This window comes from Neovison vison, chromosome 4 (genome assembly GCF_020171115.1).
Source record: "Neovison vison isolate M4711 chromosome 4, ASM_NN_V1, whole genome shotgun sequence".
Taxonomy (NCBI): Eukaryota; Metazoa; Chordata; class Mammalia; order Carnivora; family Mustelidae; genus Neogale; species Neogale vison.
In genome coordinates this window covers 179,358,528-179,377,603 of record NC_058094.1, presented here as the reverse complement: position 1 = coordinate 179,377,603, position 19,076 = coordinate 179,358,528, and the positions used below count along the sequence as shown (strand labels likewise).

At 39.6% G+C, this 19,076-nt stretch overlaps 1 protein-coding gene and 1 non-coding gene across 3 annotated transcripts in view; one reads left to right on the top strand and one right to left on the bottom strand.

The window, feature by feature from the left end:
• Window positions 1-19,076, top strand: part of IGF2BP3 (insulin like growth factor 2 mRNA binding protein 3) — a 144,017-nt gene that overhangs the window by 27,414 nt on the left and 97,527 nt on the right. For both annotated transcript variants that reach the window (XM_044246216.1, XM_044246215.1), the window contains exon 3: window positions 16,464-16,512. In XM_044246216.1, coding sequence (XP_044102151.1) covers window positions 16,464-16,512 — 49 coding nt within the window. The remainder of the gene's footprint in view (window positions 1-16,463; window positions 16,513-19,076) is intronic.
• Window positions 13,304-13,411, bottom strand: LOC122905721. The gene has a single exon (XR_006384413.1). It is a non-coding gene; the product is annotated as a U6 spliceosomal RNA (small nuclear RNA).

Here is a 19,076-nt window from a genome sequence, read left to right as displayed (position 1 = left end):
AAGCTAAGGATTAGAACAAATATTTAGGAAAGGGCTGGACGGCAGGATAGAAAGGACCATTTTATTTTTTATTTATTTTATTTTATTTTTAAAGATTTTACTTATTTATTTGACAGACAGAGATCACAAGTAGGCAGAGAGGCAGGCAGAAAGAGAGGCAGGAAGCAGGCTCCCGAGCAGAGAGCCCAATGTGGGGCTCAATCCCAGGACCCTGAGATCACTACCTGAGCCGAAGGCAGAGGCCTAACCCACTGAGCCACCCAGGAGCCCCAGAAAGGGCCATTTTAAACTTGTGGTGTCACTATTATAGAGAATGCCTGAGGGCAGGTAGATGTGCTGTGGGTACACTTGAGGCTATGTACTCTATGTACTGTGCAAAGGTGAGAGCCTTGTATAGTTGTATACCTTTGGTGCTCAGTGCCCCACCTCTTTTTGGCTTATGCTAAACTTTTTGGCTAGTTACATCAACATGGTAAAGAAGACCAAGAGTTTTTTCCTTTGAGAGCCTGTAGTTCATGGTTTTAGAGATGTGAGTCATAGATAGTGTGTGTTTGGGTATAATTACACTGATTATTTTATTTTTTAAATTATTATTATTTTAAGTAATCTCTGTGCCTGACTTGAGGCTCGAACTCAGGACCTCGGGATCAAGAATTGGTGTTCCACCAACTGAGCCAACCAGCTGCCCCAATCAAATGGATTATAAGCATGATACTACCTTTTTTTTTTTTTAAGATTTTATTTATTTATTTGACAGACAGAGATCACAAGTAGGCAGAGAGGCAGGCAGAGAGAGAGAGAGGAGGAAGCAGGCTCCCTGCAGAGCAGAGAGCCCAACGTGGGGCTCGATCCCAGGACCCTGGGATCATGACATGAGCTGAAGGCAGAGGCTTTAACCCACTGAGCCACCCAGGCGCCCCATGATACTACCTTTTAGATTGTCTTGACTGAGCCAGCCAGGCACCCATGATAGGCAGTTTTAACATGTCCCCTTCTAAACACTGCAGAAAGTGGAGCTGTTCCATTTTCTAGCATCTGGATTCTTTAAGTTTATTTAGATTTTACCATCGCTGCTTGGAAATTTGTCACCTTCCCCCCCCTACCCCCAGATTGTAATTGGAACTAAGAGTATAATTTGGAAATGTGAAATATAGTTACTGAAGTTCTAAAGAAAAAACACAGATTATTATAAAACTTTTTTTAAAGTTTTATTTATTTAAGTAATCTCTGCACCCAAAGTGGGGCTCAAAAAGTTGCATGCTCTTCCAACTGAGCTAGCCAGTGCCCCTTTTATAAAGCTTTCTTAATTAAAAGGCTAATGCCTAATACTTCTAAGATTATTTTACTAAACAGCTGTTACATCTAAGCATATTGGGCTCTTGAAAGGACTTCCTAGTAGAAGAGAACTTCATGAAATATCATATGCATTGGGTATTTTATTGTCAGTAGAGTTATTTGTCTTATTCATGTCTCATAAGCTGCTGGGTGAAGCTGGATATTTCGGTTACTTTGAAATGATTTACTCTGTTTTGATGTGACTTCTTTGATCATCCTCTTTGAGATATGGATATAAACTAGATAATTTCAGGGGTGCCTGGGTGGCTCAGTGGGTTAAACCTCTGCCTTCGGCTCAGGTCATGATCTCGGGGTCCTGGGATGGAGCCCCGTGTCAGGCTCTTTGCTCAGCAGGGAGCCTGCTTCCCCCCCTTTCTCTGCCTGCCTTTCTGTCTTCTTGCGATCTCTCTCTCTCTGTGTGTCAAATAAATAAATAAATAAATATCTTAAAAAAAAACAAAACTAAATAATTTCTAGAATTTTCTCCAGGAGATTGGGATTGACACTATAATTATATTGGACTGTTTTCTTGAAGATTTGAGTAAATGGTTTTTTTCTTACATAAAAGTCAAATAATAGGCACCTACAATTAAGATAGAAATAGTGTGGAAATTGGAATGAGAAGTTTGAATTTGGCTTTTCATTTACGTGCTTTTGACTTTGGTTAAAAGAATCTCCTCAGACTGTTTCCTTAAAGATGTAGTGGGAATATTAATGCCTACTTGGCTTGGTTGTTGGTGAAAGGCCACAGTGAAAATACATTTCAAGTGCCTGGCATGATCTTTTGCCCTTTAGAAGTCACTGAATAAATGATAACTCTTATTTTAATTCTCAGGATCACTGAAATTTAAAAACTGATTGTTAAATTGTAATTGTGGCAGAAATAATCTGAAAATGATTACTCTCCCTGGATGTTGCTGACTTTAATATTAATGCCAGTAGAAAATGCTGCAGCATCTTCATCTGCAGCATCTTTTGTTTGTATCAGAATTGGTATAAATGCAAGTTGTATAGAATTGTTGGACCATGTAACAAAGAATTCTTTTTGTTTATTTTTAAAAAATTTTATTTGAGAGAGCATGTACACTGTGTACATGAACAGGGGAAGGGGCAGAGGGAGAAGCAGACTCCTAGGCACCCCCAAAGAATTCTTTTTAAATGAATGATACAAATAATTTCATTAATATACATTGTTACAAGAAAGTTTTTTGTGAATATTCCATATTTGAAGTTACATTGTAGTTATTATAGCAAAAGGAATCTTGTGCTACCTACCCCAGGAAAGAGACTGTTGTCTAAAGCAATCTGAAGGGGTGCCTGGGTGGCTCAGTCAGGTAAGCATCTGCCTTTGACTCAGGTCATGATCCTGGAGTTCTGGGATATGAGATCCACATCAGGGAGTCTGCCTCTCCCTCTGCCCTTCACCCTGCTCCTGCTCACTCTCTTTCTCTCAAATAAATGGGTAGAATCTTTAACAATAAATAAAGCAATCTTAGGACCTTTTAGTGTTTCTGCAGTAGAGGGAAATGCGGATGTGATTGAAGGTTATGTGAGTGAAAAGTACTTAGGCTTCTTCACTATCAGACAATTTAGATAAACTTAAATCATATTTTTCTTCTGAAACTTCCTTTCTCATGTGATAAGTCCTAACAACCCCAGGGCTGGATTTTGATGGAATTTGTCATTTGTGAAGATAGTGACTTCTAAATACTAGAGAGCAAAAAAATGGGGAAATTTCAAAAGTACTAGAGTACAGATGATAATGTAATTAATCCAATTTTTAAAAAAAGATTTATTTATTTATTTATTTGACAGATCACAAGTAGGCAGAGCAGAGAGAGAGAGAGAGAGGAGGAGGAGGAGGCAGGCTCCCTGCCGAGCAGAGAGCCCGATGTGGGGCTCCATCCCAGGACCCTGGGGTCATGACCTGAGCCGAAGGCAGAGGCTTTAATCCACTGAGCCACCCAGGCGCCCCCTAATTAATCCAATTTTAACGTTTTATATAAACAAGGAAATAAAATAAGCGAACAACTGTTAATTGCTCACAAGACAATCAGTATGGAAATTCTCAGTTTCACATAAGTCAAGAATTCTTGGGGTGCCTGGGTTGACCGAGTCAATTAACTGTCTGACTCTTGACTTCAAGTCATGATCAGCCAGGAATCTGCTTCTATTCCTTTCCCTCTCCCACTGCCTCTCCCCCAAGTCACACACTCTGTCTCTCTCCCTCTCAAATAAATTTTAAAAAGTAGTAATTATGTCTTTAAGAATTCTTATGTATCAAGAAAACAAAGAAGGTAGATAAGTTTGATCAAAACATCTTGGTCTAACATACCTTGTACCTAGGCAACCCAACTCTTGCTTTTCCCTAAGATAGAACCATAAACCATATACAACCCATGTAGGTTGTATAACTCTACTTCTTAGAAACAAGGCATCTATACTTTTCTTTCTTCAGACTTTCAGTGGGATAATTGTAGTTTCTAGAGTTCATGAGTAGTGATAGAACTTAATGGTAAATGGGGCGCCTGGGTGGCTCAGTGGGTTAAGCTGCTGCCTTCGGCTCGGGTCATGATCTCAGGGTCCTGGGATTGAGTCCCGCATCGGGCTCTCTGCTCAGCAGGGAGCCTGCTTCCTCCTCTCTCTCTACCTGCCTCTCTGCCTACTTGTGATCTCTCTCTGTCAAATAAATAAATAAAATCTTTAAAAAAAAAAAAAAGAACTTAATGGTAAATATCAGCCTTTCCACTTAAAAAATAAAAATTAAAACAACCCCCTCTCCCCAACAACAAAACCAAACTCCATGAATTTTGGATTGTCTTTAGGTAAGAACCACATCCAGTTAGTAGTAACTTAAAAAGCATTGATGTGGGGCACCTGGGTGGCTCAGTGGGTTAAGCCTCTGCCTTCGGCTCAGGTCATGATCCCAGGGTCCTGGGATCGAGCCCCGCATCGGGCTCTCTGCTCCGCCGGGAGCCTGCTTCCTCCTCTCTCTCTGCCTGCCTCTCTGCCTACTTGTGATCTCTGCCTGTCAAATAAATAAATAAAATCTTAAAAAAAAAAAAAAGTTCAGTCACCTTAATTTACTTCTTCTTGGAGGTACAATTATAGTTTTCTTTGTGATGGTGAATTCTAAGGGAGAAGTAATTATTTCCTATAAAACTTTTTTCCTTGATTTTAAAATTCCATTGAAAACAAATAAAATTTGATTAGTTAGTTTTGTCTTTGAATGTCAGGTTTTAAACAGCTCTGTCCAGCTGGAAGATGTGACCTGTATATGTATGCAATGTTAACTTTTCTAGTAGCCACAGTAGGAAGTAAAAAGTAACAGATAAAAGTAATAGTAGTACTTTATACAATTCAATATATCTAAAATTTTAATCTTTTAAGCTTGTGATCAGTATTAAAAGTTGTTGAGAAATCTTTTTTTTTTAAAGATTGTGTTTATTTTAGAGTGAACACAAGAAGGGGGAGGAGCAGAGGGAGAGTGACAGACTCCGCACTGAGCACAGACCCTCATAGGGCTTGATCCCATGACTGCAGGATCATGACCTGAGCTGAAATCAAGTGGACACTTAACTAACTGAGCCATCCCAGCACCCCTTTTGAGAGATTTTATACTTTTTTGGCATGAAGTCTTCAAAATCTGTTAAATTTTATACTCACAGAACAAATCAATTCAGACTGGACTGGCCACATTTCCAGCCTCATGCAGCTAGTGGTTATTCCATTGGACAGAATTGTTTTAATTCAGACAGCTTTTAAAATCACTTTTTAAAAATGAGTCTTGCTGGAAAAAATGTATCGGTATTTATAAAATTAACTGGAAAAATATGGGAATGAGTAATTTGCTTTTTGTTGGGGGGAATGATTAATTTTCAGTGTGACTCAAACATATTAGACATTTTGTATCTGAGTATTTCCTTGTGATCTCCTTAATTTTCAAGGAAGATATGTGTAATTTGGTATATTGTGTTAATGCTGTACTTTTGAGTTTTCCAGGCAGTGAGCTTTTTATTTAAATAGTAACTCCCTAATGTTCAACTGCTTGTGTTTCTGTGGCTGGTTGAAATACTGGCGGTGACTTTTTTGTTTAAAGTCAAGTTTCAGATTCAGATTGAAGACTACAGAAATCTTTACTCAGGAATTGGTGCCCTATTAAGTCAACTATTTTAGAACACTGTTCTGGGGGCTCCATCGTTAAGCATCTGCCTTCAGCACAGGTCATGATCTTAGGGTCCTGGGATCGAGTTCTGCATCTGGCTCCCTGTTTGGCAGGAAGCCTGCTTCTCCCTCTCCCGCTTCTCCTGCTTGTGATGTCTCTCTCTGTGTGTCTCTCTCTGTCCAGGAAATAAATAAAATCTTAAAAACAACAACAACAACAACAAACAACAAACACTGTTCTGTTGTATTGCCTTGCACTTATCCTAAGGAAGTGTAAGGATTTTGACTATATTCATTCATTGATGGGACATTGTCTCCTACAAGAGAGGTAGGAGTGTGTCTAGCAAACATTAGTAATAGGAACAGCACACAGAAAAACATTTAGCCTTTCTTGGACTCTACCAGCCTATACCCTTGGCTTTGGTCAAGTTTTCATCCATACAGTTATGGCTATGAGACTATAATACATAGATGAAGATAGGGTGTGCAACTTTAAAACATAAGTTTTATTTAACTTTATTATTTATTTAACTTTAAAACATTGTTTTATTTAAGGGGACTGCAACACGGTGTGGTTCCCATGGGGATCTGGGAGTTAAGAGATGACGAAAGAAACGCTTAAGATTTTCACTTGTGACTTTCATTCATTTATTCCTTATTTAAACAATATAGCTTAAATTGCTCATTATGAGCCAGGCAATTTGCTAAGCACTTGTATATGCAATAGTGAATAAGACAGAAATAATTTAGCCCTCACGGGACTTGCCCTGTAAAATAGACATTAGTGGTCCCCAGACTTAAGTGTGTGTGAAACCACGTTTCTCCAGCCTACCTCCGAGAGATTCTGATTTAGGAGGTCTGCACTGGGACCCCGAAATTCTCATTTTATTTATTTTTAAAAAGATTTTATATTTATTTGACAGACAGAGATCACAAGTAGGCAGAGAGGCAGGCAGAGAGAGAGGGGGAAGCAGGCTGCCTGCTGAGCAGAGAGCCCGATGTGGGGCTCAAGCTCAGGACCCTGAGACCATGACCTGAGCCTAAAGCAGAGGTTTAACTCACTGAGCCACTCAGGCGCCCGTTGTTTTTTTTTTTTGTTTTTTTTTTTAAAGATTTTATTTATTTATGTGACAGAGAGAGATCACAAGTAGGCAGAGAGAGAGGAGGAAGCAGGCTCCCTGCTGAGCAGAGAGCCCGATGTGGGACTCGATCCCAGGACCCTGAGATCATGACCTTAGCCGAAGGCAGCGGCTTAACCCACTGAGCCACCCAGGCACCCTATTTTTTTGTTTTTTGTTTTTTTTTTTAAAACAGTACTGTGACCCGTGTCAATCCAAAAAATGGGATTGTTTTTAACAGTTGTTTTTAAAGATTTCATTAATTTTTAAAAATTTATTTTTTTTTCATTAAATTTTCTTTTTAAAGATATTTATTTATTTGACAGAGAGAGACACAGCAAGAGAGAGGGAACACAAGCAGTGGGAGTGGGAGAGGGAGAAGCAGGTTTCCCGCTGAGCAGAGGGCCTGATGTAGGGCTCCATCCCAGAATCCTGGGATCATGACCTGAACTGAAGGCAGATGTTTAATGACTCAGCCACTCAGGTGACCCATTAAGATTTCATCAATTTATCTGACAGAGCAAATGAGAGAGCACAAGTAGGGGGAAGCAAAATAGGGAGATGCAGACTCCCTGCTAAGCAGAGAGCCCTGTGCAGGACTTGATCCCAGAACCCTGAGACCATGACTTGGGCCAAAGTCAGACTTTTTTTAACTGAATCACGCAGGCACCCCTTCAACAGATTCTTAGTTCTACTTGATTTACTCCTAAATTTCCATGTTGCTCCCTCCTTTCTGTTTTTACTGACACTTTAAGACTGCCCTAAAATGTCTGTTTCTTCTGCTAGACTGTAAAATCTTTGGCGGAGAGAGCATTGATGTTACAGAGTTAGTTAGAACTGTTGGCAATTTAGAACTGGTTTCTCTAGCTTTATCTTAGGTTCTATACTTCAGGTTGGAAATAAGGCTGATTTCCCCCTCAACAATAAGGAAGTTTTATTTTATTTGTAAAACAAAACCAACAAATCAAAAGCCACCTGTGATTCTTCCAGCCAGAGTGTGTAATGGTCCCTTTTACTTGGGTCTCTGGGTGCTTTGTAGTTTTCTCTATTTACAAATTTAAGGCTAGGTCTTTGAGCATGCTACTGCTTTATATGAGGAAACATAAGAGAATCCTTCATGGACCTGTATCTCTGGGGCATATAATACATTATATGTTAATAAAAACAATAAAAAAAAAAAGAATCCTTGAGTCAAAGGCTTTGATAAGAGACTGTCAAGTCAGTGATGAGGCAAGGTTAATGCCGGTTGCTACTTTTAACCAGCAATTTGTATTAAACTCTTTAAAACTTGAGGTAGACCTTTAAAAAGTCTACTTCTTTTAAAAAAAAAATCTTAATTCATAACTGTATAAAATCAAATTTTATATATATATATAGATATATATCTATATATATTACATTGAATGGTATTATTAATATAAGTAATTAGCAATATTGAATTTGGCCAGGTTGAACAAATTCCTTTTAGGGTATAGGTTGAATTGGTTGGCCCAGCTGGAGTGATAGTCTGCGGTTGGTACAGAGTGCCTCCAAGTGGTGGGTCAAAGAGGCCACACTGTACTGCTCTAAACCTACAGGCTTGGCTTCTTTTTGGAAAATGACTGGTCCAAACGTGGACCGTGTATCCCACTTCCTTGCCTAAAGAAACAAGGCGGAGGGAAACCTGTTACAAGTTACACTTGGTTTTTCTCTTCCTGCCTGGTGTTAGCCTGTTAGATTGTGATGAGAGCCTCAGTCTTACTATGAGGTGAGAAATCAGTGAATTCCTTAATTTGTATAAGTGTTGGTAGAAAGAAGGGAGTGCAACAGAGCCTTTTGGGGGAAGTAAGATGAACAAAATGTACATTCAGGATTTGTAGGTAATTTGGACAGCATGTTGCAAGTTAATACATTTTTATTTCTTGCATTAGGGCTTACCTGTGAAATGTCTGGCTTCCTAAATGCCTGGGTGCCTGTGTATGCAGTTGTCCTATCTTGAGGCAGTTGAGTTTTTTAGCATTGCTGTCTTCCTTTCTTGGTATAATATGTAACTTTGTCCATTTAATGTCAGTATTGAGTCTTGATATGTAATGATCATTGTTTGGTTAAAGCAGTGGGATAAAGTGAAGATTTTGCATAGGGTTAGCCTATATTTGACCTTGAGGGTGTAATAAAAATTACATCCTTTTAATCTTTCTGAAATCATTCGATATGGTTACATTGTTGGTTGGATTATAAGTGAAATCAGTGATTGAATATACTGTAGTTAAGAGAGTAGTCTCCGGAGCCAGAAAGTGTGGGGATTGGTACTGACCCTGCTACACTTGAGCGGTTAGTATTTGGGCAGGTTAAACTTACACTGTTTCCTAATCGATAAGGTGCTGACTGTGAAGATTGAGTGAGATAGACACTGTCTTAGGCAGTGTGGCTGCTATTGCAAAGTACCACAGACAGGGTGGTTTAAACAGCAGACATTTCTTAAGCACCTTTCTGGAGGCTGGGAAGTCCAAGATCAAAGTGCAGTCAGATGCTTCGGTTCTTGGTGTAAGAGCCCTTTCTTCGTGGCCTGTGGAGAGATGCCTTCTTGCCTTCATGCCGTGGCTCACGTGGCTTCACCTAAGCATGTACCAGTGAAAGAGCCGTGGTCTGTCTTCTCACAAAGATAGTGATCCTGGGGTGCCTGGCTGGCTTAGAAGAGCATGCACCTCTTGATCTTGGGGCTGTGAGTTGGAGTCCCATGTTCAGGGTAGAGATTGCTCTAAAAAAACTCTTCAAGAAAAAAAAAAAAAAGATAGTAATCCTCTGGGGACTCCATCCTCATGACATCATCTAACTAAGCCTGAGTACTTTCCCAAAGGCCCAGCTTTGTAATACTGTCTTGTTGGAGGTTAGGGCTGTAACGTAGGAATTTGGGGAGGCTGGAGGGACACAAGCATTCCATCCGTAACAGCATTTCCTTGTTTATATTCTTAGCTGCTATCAAACTTTACAGTGAAGTAAAGACGCAAGTAAGAAAGACACTTGGCAACAACCTAGTAATCTGAAATTTGAATTGGAAATAATCTGCAAGAATACATGGTTTATTTCTCTTTGAAACAAAATTCCTGTTTTCCAGCTGTGGCCTAAGAGCAATGAACAACTTAATGAGCACTCTAGTGACTAGATTGTGTCTCCGTGTATTATTTCTGACTAATAACAAGGACTTGCAGTTTATGTAGAAAAAGCTGATTGTAGAGGGCCTAGGAGATGTACCAGTTGAACCCGGATTATCATGCCATAACAGAAAGCAGAGGTGCAGTCAGAGATGACTGGAGTCTTGTCACAAGGTGCCGGAGTGAGTATGAAGAAGCTTGCACTGACTAGCCAAAGATGGGACAATTTGAGCATCAGGAGGAATTAATGCAATGGATTGATACACTCCAAATACCCAGGACTCTGTGAATTTATGATGATACAGAAAAGAAATAAACATTTGGTTATCTTAGGACAATGCCAGAGCACCAACTTATTATTCTGAAAAGTTTGAAATAGCCATGTCTTTGAACTCCTGGGAGAAGAGATGGCGATGAAGATTTGCATGAAACTGATTTGTTTTGGACAGGATTCCAGGAAGCAAGAGTGATGGAATGGGGAGAGTGTAATGGAAAGTTAAGAAAAACCAATGAAAGGTGCTTTACTGAGATTGCCATAAGGAAGGTAGACCTTAGAGGAATGTGTAGAATCCCTCCTAGCTGAAGATGGGCATTTATCTGCTGCTTAGTTCCCGTCCCTTGTAAACTGGATTGTCTTGAGGGTTTCATCCGTTGCTTCCAGACTCCTCCTGTACTCTTCTCAGGCCTTGGAGAAAGCCCTGAGGTAAAACAGAGATGTGTAAGATGTGTGCCTCGGGGTGGAGAGAGGCAGGGCAGCCTCATGGTACATGGGTCTGTCTACCACAGCTGTGGATGCAGAGGTGAGTGAGGGGATGTGATAAAGAGCGCAAAACCATCTGCAGAAGGGCAAGAATCGAGGATTTATCCTGTCTTCACTGTACTGACTCTGTTCAGAGTATCCAGGTATTCGACAGGGGAAAGTTGTTCTTCATGGAAGAACTCAAGCTGAATAAAAAAGTCACAGAAGACATAAATGAGAAAACCACTTTCAATCCTGAATGAAATACTGGATTTTGGCAGTGATCGTTGGTGATTACAACATCACAGGAGGATAGCTAGAGACAGACATCTCTTCCTAGAAGTACAAGTCACTTTCTCTTTCTTTCTTTCTTTCTTTTTTTTTTTTTTTAAAGTTTCATTTATTTAATCTTTACTCCCAACATGGTTCTTGAACTCAGGACCCCAAGTTCAAGAGTGGATGTTCCTCCGACTGAGCCTGCCATGTACCCCCAGTATAAGACACCTCTTGTGGTATATTATTGTCATTATTTTCTCTCCCCAAACAAGCAGCAATAAAAAAAACAAATGGAATCTTCAGATCTAATTACAGAGGGGATGGAGGAGAATATGAAACATAGGGCTATAATTAGCAAAATCCAGGCAGTGAGGAACTATAGGACAAATGACAGGTTTGCGTGCCCCCTCTCCCGTAAGTTGCAAGGGAAAAAAAAAAAAAAAGGAAACAATGTGGATTATGAGACTAGAATCATAATCAGCCAAATGCAGTATATGGCTGTCTTGGGTTACTGATGGACTTCCCTACTGAGCAGGGAGCCCAGCGTGGGGCCTGATCCCAGGACCCTGATACCATGACCTGAAAGCAGCCGCTTAACTCAACCAACTGAGCCACCCAGAGTCCCTTTAAAATTCATTTTGAAAGAGCTATGAATATTGATGTACATTCCAGGAGGCAGGCATTTGGGGTGGGAGAGAAGCATGGGTAGCTTTGATGGTCTTGCTCTAATTATTTGGGTAGGTAGATTCGTAGATGTGTAATGTTTTTATATTACAAAAGATAAAATGTATGTCAAATTCAATATAGTACATAGTTTATTGAAAATGACACAAAAAGGATACTATGGATAATATCCACAATGAGTAATGATGCAGGATTTGTGACCTTTCCACCAAATAAATGGCAAAAAGAGTGAAGACCTAAGAGAGATCAAGTCCACACATGTCTATCTTTTTGGGGTGTTTTTTGGTTATTTTTTATTTTATTTTTAAAAAAGTTTATTGGACAGAGAGAGACACAGCTAGAGAGGGAACACAAGCAGGGGGAATAGGAGAGGGAGAAGCAGACCTCTCACTGAGCAGGGAGCCTGATCTGTGGCTCTATCCTAGGACTTTGGGATCCTGACCTCAGCTGAAGGCAGATGCTTAAGGACTGAGCCACCTAGGTCCTTCTTGTTTTGTTTTTAAATGTAAGCTCTATGTCCAGGGTGGGGCCTGAACTCCCAAAGCCAAGATCACAAGAAGCAAGCTCTACTGACTGAGCCAGCCAGGCTCCCCTCCTTAGTATCTTGATAGGAATAAACCAACTGAACAAGCATATTTATTGAGAAGTTGGAAATAGAATAGATATCGGACACCAGGGAATTTCTGTAAATCACTCTGAGGAGCAATGATGGTTTTATAGTTTCTTTTCCTGTTTAGAGAGAACACTTGCTGGTGCTGTTCTCAGTCTTATGAGCTGTAGGAAAAATCATTGGAAATGCTAGTAGTTTCTGATTGGCAGATCTGGGAGTCTTGTGTTTTTCTCCCCTAAGTATAGATTGTAACAAATTTTAATGTAACTCTCAGTTGCGTGCTTCTTAGGTGCCACGCACTGTTCAGGTTCTGAGCACAACAGAGAACGAGGCGGCCTAATTAATTAGTTTCTGTGCTACGGTGTGTAATCCTGATGTTACTTAGGTGTACTTTAGGTGGAATAGACCATCAGCTCACTTTGCTGAGAGTTAAACTGAATTTGAGTGATTACATAATCATACGGTAGAAATATGTTCGTATTGATTTTCTCGATTCTTAACTATTTAGAATCAAAGCTAAATATAACCTAATTTTAAAAGCTGGGATGGGAGATCAGTAAAGCAGGTAAGTCTTTTTTTCTTTTTTTAAATATGAATGAACTTAATTTACTTCTATCATTTTTTTTTTAATAGAATTTAAACTTGTTTTATTTATTTGTTTAAAGTAATCTCTAGGGACCTCTGGGTGGCTGAGTGGGTTAAGCCTCTGCTTTCAGCTCAGGTCATGATCTCAGGGTCCTGGCATCCTGCTTTCAGCTAGGCAGGGGGCCTGCCCCCTCCCCTTGTGATCTCTCTGTCAAAAATCAAAAAGATTTTAAATAAAATCTTTAAAAAAAATGATTAAAGTAATCTCTACACAAGGTGGGGCTCAAACTCATGACCTTGGGATGCAGAGTCACACAGTCTGTCACCTGAGCTAGCCAGGCACCCCTGGATTTACTTGTATTATTAGGGAAAATCTAAAAACATAATACTGAGCAGGAAAAACAAAAAACCAAGGAAAATTTATATACAGTAAACTTATAAAAATCTGGAATACAGGGTGCCTGGGTCGCTCAGTCGATTGAGCATCCAGCTCTTGATTTCTGCTCAGGTCATGAATTCGGGGTGGTGAGGCTGAGCCCCACATCATCCTCGCTGTCAGTGGGGAGTCTGCTGGAGGTGCTTGTGCGCACTCTCTCTCTCCCTCTGCCCCCCTTCCCACTCCTAGGCACACATGAGCACACAAACTCTCTCTCAAATTCTAAAAAATATGGAATGCTTCATGAATTGTGTGTGTCATCCTTGCTCAGGAGCCAGGCTGATCTTTTCTGTATTGCTTCAATTTCAGTGGATGTGCTGCAGAAGGGAGCATGCAGGTAATATAGTGCTTTAGTTGTGCATGGCTAACTCGGTGAGTGCAGCAGAGGGATGGATGTTCTCAAGGACTTCGCAGGTCAAAAGTTTGTGTTTATGTGCTGGATGGTCAGAATTCATGCCTTTGCTTGGTTTCTTTTAATGTTGAGCCTTTTGGCTTTTGGACTGTTGAGGAAGGAGCATGGGGTTAGGAGCAGGGGAGAAACTGCAGAGGTTAAGATAACTTTACTGTAAATGGGAAAGAACAACTCTAGATGTGAAAACACTATATGAAAATAATCCCAATGTTTGTCTAAAATGAAACTTGAGAGAATCAGATAATGGAAATTGGACAGCCATTTAAGGGAAATAATTATTTTGGAGTAACTTCCAATAAGTAAATGGGCGTTGGATGTACATTTTGAAGAATGTGTTGGGAGAACATGGGTAATGGATTATTTCCAATGTACAAAAGATGGTATTGTATTTAAAGAATTTCTTGGGAGCCCTGTGAAGTGGTATTTATTTTTGTGATATGAATAATCACCTGCTAGTCGACCTAAACTCTATATTCTCTTAAATGTCTACTTTTGCGGGAAATTTCTATAATATATATATATGCCCAGGAAAGAGTCAGTGGGGATGAATACTTAGTTTCTTAATACTGTGCTGCTGATTCTTACTGACGGGTGTTTGAATGAAACTTAGTACTTGCAGGGATGCCTGAGTGGTTCAGTCAGTTAATGGTCTGCCTTTGGCTCAGGTCCTGGGATCTTGTCCTTGATTTCAGGGTCCTGGGATTGAGCCCTGCATGGGCTTCCCGCTCATTGGGGAGCCTGCTTCTCCCTCTCCCTTTGCGGGGTGGGGGGTGTCCCCCCACTGCCCCACTTCTGCTCTCTTTCTTGCTCTGCTCTTTGGCTCTGCCTTTTGGACTTGCGCTCTGGCTCTCACTCTGCTCTCTCGCGGTCGCTCTGCGCTCTCTCTTGGTCTCTCAAACAAAATCTTAAAAAAAAAAAAAAAAAAAAAGACTTAGTACTTGCGTATGTGTATTTACATGTATGTAGTAAATCTTACTCCCTTGGTTACGCAGGGTAAATATTATACAATGTTGAGCAACTTTTCTGCTAGCTAAAGCAATATATAGCAATTGTGTAACTTGTGTATTAGACCTCTTAGGGGAGAGAGAGAGAGTGTTTAAGTCTGGGTGTGGAGCTCAACTCCTGGCCCAAATTCATGACCCCAATATCAAGACCTGAGCGTATGTCTAGAGTCTGATGCCTGACTGAGCCACCCAGGTGCCCCAGTAGAGTATATTTTTAAAGGCTTTTATGGGAAATTGAGCATTATATAATGACTGTAGAAACTATCAGTTTAGGTGTACTCAGTAAGTAACACCGAGCTAAATACATTCATTAAAGGTCTTTCATATAACTACTAATTAGAAAATTCAAACTATCTGTTTTAAATTTTTATCTTAATTTGAGTTAGTTAAGATACAATAACCCTAAGTAAGGTTAGTCAGGGATTTTTAATGTTTTCTGTACTTGGTAGCCTGAAACTTACGGACCTCATAGGATGTTTTTCAATGCATAACGTAAAGTACATAGGATTATGAAGGAAATCACTTATTTTGAAATACAGTTAACAAAATGTTAAAACTTGTAGTAAATATGTACTGCTTTACATAGTAAGTTCTGGCAACACATCTGAACTTCAGCGATGGGTGTAGATGATAAACATCTGCAGCAAGTTAATGTGATATGAAAATATCTGATGTATATTAATGTCAAAATTACAAATAGTTTGATTCTACTGTGGTTTAATGCAACATTCACAATTAAAGGAGGTACTAAATTTCAGTTAGGGCGTGCCTGGGTGGCTCAGTCTTTGGGCTTCTGCCTTGGGCTCAGGTCATGGTCCCAGGGTCCTGGGATCGAGCACCACATGGGGCTCCCCACTCAGTGGGAAGCCTGCTTCTCTCTCTCTCTCTCTGTCTTTCTCTCTCCCCCTGCTTGTGTTCCCTCTCTGGCTGTCTCTCTCTGTCAAATAAATAAATAAAATCTTGGGGAAAAAATTTTTTTTTCGGTTAGGGGATAGTGGAAAATAAATAGGTGATCTTTTTTTTTTTTTTAAGATTTTATTTATTTATTTGACAGAGATCACAAGTAGGCAGAGAGAGAGGAGGAAGCAGGCTCCCTGCTGAGCAGAGAGCCCTATGCGGGGTTAGATCCCAAGACCCTGAGATCATGACCTGAGCTGAAAGCAGAGGCTCTCTAACCCACTGAGCCACCCAGGCGCCCCTAAATAGGTGATCTTTATTGCCCCATCTAGGTTCCCTGTATCTATCTATGGACCCCTTGGCTGTGATCTCAGATTAAGAACAAGTATTGTATGGATTTGTTTGTGTCCTGGTATGCTTAATTTGAGGCTTGAGGGTTTGAATTTAGAATGTAGTCACCAGGTGAAGTGTTTCTCAAATATTATAATTTTAAAAAGCCAGTTTTAGGGACACTGGCTGGCTCAGTAGAGCACGCAGCGCTTGATCTTGGGGTTTTAAGTTTGAGCCCCACATTGGTTGTGGAGATTACTTTAAAAAAAAAAACTTAAAAACTAATTTTAGTGGCTTTTAATTACTTTTTTAAAAAGATTTTATTTATTTATTTATTTGAGTGAGAGAGGGAGAGCACAAGTAGGGGGAAAGGCAGAGTGAGAAGCAAGCTCCCTGCTGAGCAAGGGAGACTGATATGGGACTTGAGCCCAGGACCCTGGGATCATGACCTGAGCCAAAGGCAGATGTTTAACTCACTGAGCCACCCAGGTGTCCCTTAATCGCTTTTAAAATAAACTGTAATAATCCAATGATGCTGGATCTCCAAATAGTCTTAATGTGATCCTGTGATCAGCTTGGTCTCCTTTTTCCTCCTTGGGCTGCATTTTCTTATTATACATTGGTTTGTATGTAGTTAATAAAAAGATTATATGTTAAGTAACTTCAAAAAATCTTTGTTAGCTATTAATGTCTTTTGCTTTCATATTTTTTTCTTTTATAAAACATTTTAATTCTTCTGCAGGATCCGGAAACTTCAGATACGGAATATCCCACCTCACTTACAGTGGGAGGTAAGAATTTACATATTTAAAGTTAAGATTTCTGTATTTAAGCTTACTGTTGTTAGTTTTTCCAAGCTTTTCTCTCCTTTCCCCAACTCTGGGTTGTGCTGGAACACAAAATTCTTATGTATTGTCTGTCTTGCTATGGTCTTTTTTTGCAGGGGCATATAGTATCTTTGTTAAAAAATCTGCTCTTTGATGTACTTTAGGTAATTTCCCTCATTTGGTTCCATCCTAACAGAATCTTGTTTGAGATTTTTCTGATAAGTTCACCAGTTATATTTAAATATGAAGTTTCCTCCTTAGCAGCATTTTGAAAGACACATACTTGCTACTTATGCTTTATTTTACAATGTGAACTCTGCTTTCTTTTGCTCAGATGGTGGCACTGTAGTGACTGTGTATAAACAAACCGTTTAGCACAATTGAATAGCCATTGTCAGTAACTTCCAAAGCATAATAATGATGTCATGGTGAGAATTTGAGACAGCAGATGTTGAGAGATTTAAAAAAAAAAAGTTGAATCTTCCTGATGATGGAACCTGAAAATTCTTAAAACCTACCTTGGAGAGGTGGTACAGGGAAAACTGCTCAGCTTTTATATATTTTCTAATATAAAAATCAAGAGTAGCTAGCTTGGTGTGTTTCACATTAGTCTTCCGAAATGACATTTGATGAGACAGTCACTAAGCCCAAAACCTTCACCAAAATGCGAAGTAGGGTTGAAGGTTTCTTTGGTGGCAAATTAAGGTAGGTTGGTCTGAGGTGTGATTCTCCCAAGGTCCCAGTTGGTAACAAATCATTTATGCTCATAATATTCTAGAGAACATTTATTTTCAGAACAATGTAAGAGTTTAATCTTTGCTGGAGGAGTTGTTTCTTTGGTTTATGCTAAATATTTTCCAAGTTACAGGATGTATAAAAAGTATATTTTTGTAGATGAAAGACCGTGACTTTTAAGATTAAACATAAGGCGTTTTCCTGTTTCAGTTTAGGAAATTCACCAGCTTGGAGGATGGGTGCTGAAATCAAGTTCTGTGCTAGTCAAGGTTACTGATTTGGTTCCCCTACTGTATTTTTATTTATTGATTTATTTCTTTGATCCCCCTATTTTAACATGGGCCATGTTAAACATGATTTTTAAAAAAATTTATTTATTTATTTGACAGAGAGAAATCACAGTAGACAGAGAGGCAGGCAGAGAGAGAGAGAGAGGGAAGCAGGCTCCCCGCTGAGCAGGGAGTCCGAGGCAGGACTCGATCCGAGGACCCTGAGATCATGACCCGAGCCAAAGGCAGCGGCTTAACCCACTGAGCCACCCAGGTGCCCCTAAACATGATTTTTGTTTGAGAATTAAATCTTGTGTAATGTAACTTTCAGTAAAATAGTCAAATGGTAGCAGCCAGTTTTCAGTAAGTGAATTACAGGAGTGCTAGCATTGATATGCTGATGCTGCAGGAAGGGGCAGTTCTCTAGTAATTCATAGCATCTCTTCAAATTTGGATTGCACTAGCTTCTGAAGCATTTACTTTATTGTCTTTCAGTGGCTTCACAAGCTTTTAATTTACTTTATTCTTTCTCATTCTGGGTAAAATTTAATTTATGAGAATAAATATTTGCTGTGTCCAACTTTTTCTTAACTTTCGTATTTCATTTTACCCTCCTCCCAAATCCTTTGAAGTAAAGTGGAATTGGGGACGTTATCTCTGTTTTCAGATGGGCAGATATGTGCAGGATTCAAAAAATAAGAACTAATACTGAACTGTAAGATGCTTAAGATTGGACTCTGAAACTCTTGACCTTAAATTTCTGCATTTTTTTTTAGTCTTTTTTTTTTTTTTTAAAGATTTTATTTATTTATTTGACAGAGATCACAAGTAGGCAGAGAGGCAGGCAGAGAGAGGGGGAAGCCGACTCCCCGCTGAGCAGAGAGCCCACAGATGTGTGGGGCTGGATCCTGGGACCATGACCTGAACCGAAGGCAATGGTTTTAACCCACTGAGCCACCTAGGCGCCCCTTAAATTTCATTAAATGTTTGAAATACTGAATAAAAAATGACTGAGGGCTTGTCAGGAGCAGAATGAGCTATTGGGATGTTTTCTTTTACTTGAAGACTTGAATGAACTCCATCTGTTATTTTCTATTTGAGATGAGTCACTTTGTGTAACATTGTATTTGTACACACTGAGTATGTTGGCGGTGTTGTGCCAAAGCCTTATAGACAGTGATGATTTTGGATTTAAAGGTCCAAATTCCCTGTGTAATGGAGGGATTAAACTTTGAATCCACTCGTTAATCTTAGATTCACTGACAATGGAGTGGCCAAGCATTTTTGCCTCTTGTTTGGATGCAGTAAGGAAATAAACAGAAACATGGATGAAATATTCTTACCTTAAAATAAAAAAACGACAGAGATTTGGCTGCTTTCAATTTCAGTCTAACTTTGAATCACCAAAAGTATAGACAGTGGAGGCACAACTTTAAATGATGCCATGAAGAAACAGCTAGTCATATCCAGAATATGAGACATTCTCCAGGACATGTGATACTGTTCTAGTCAAACAAGGGCATG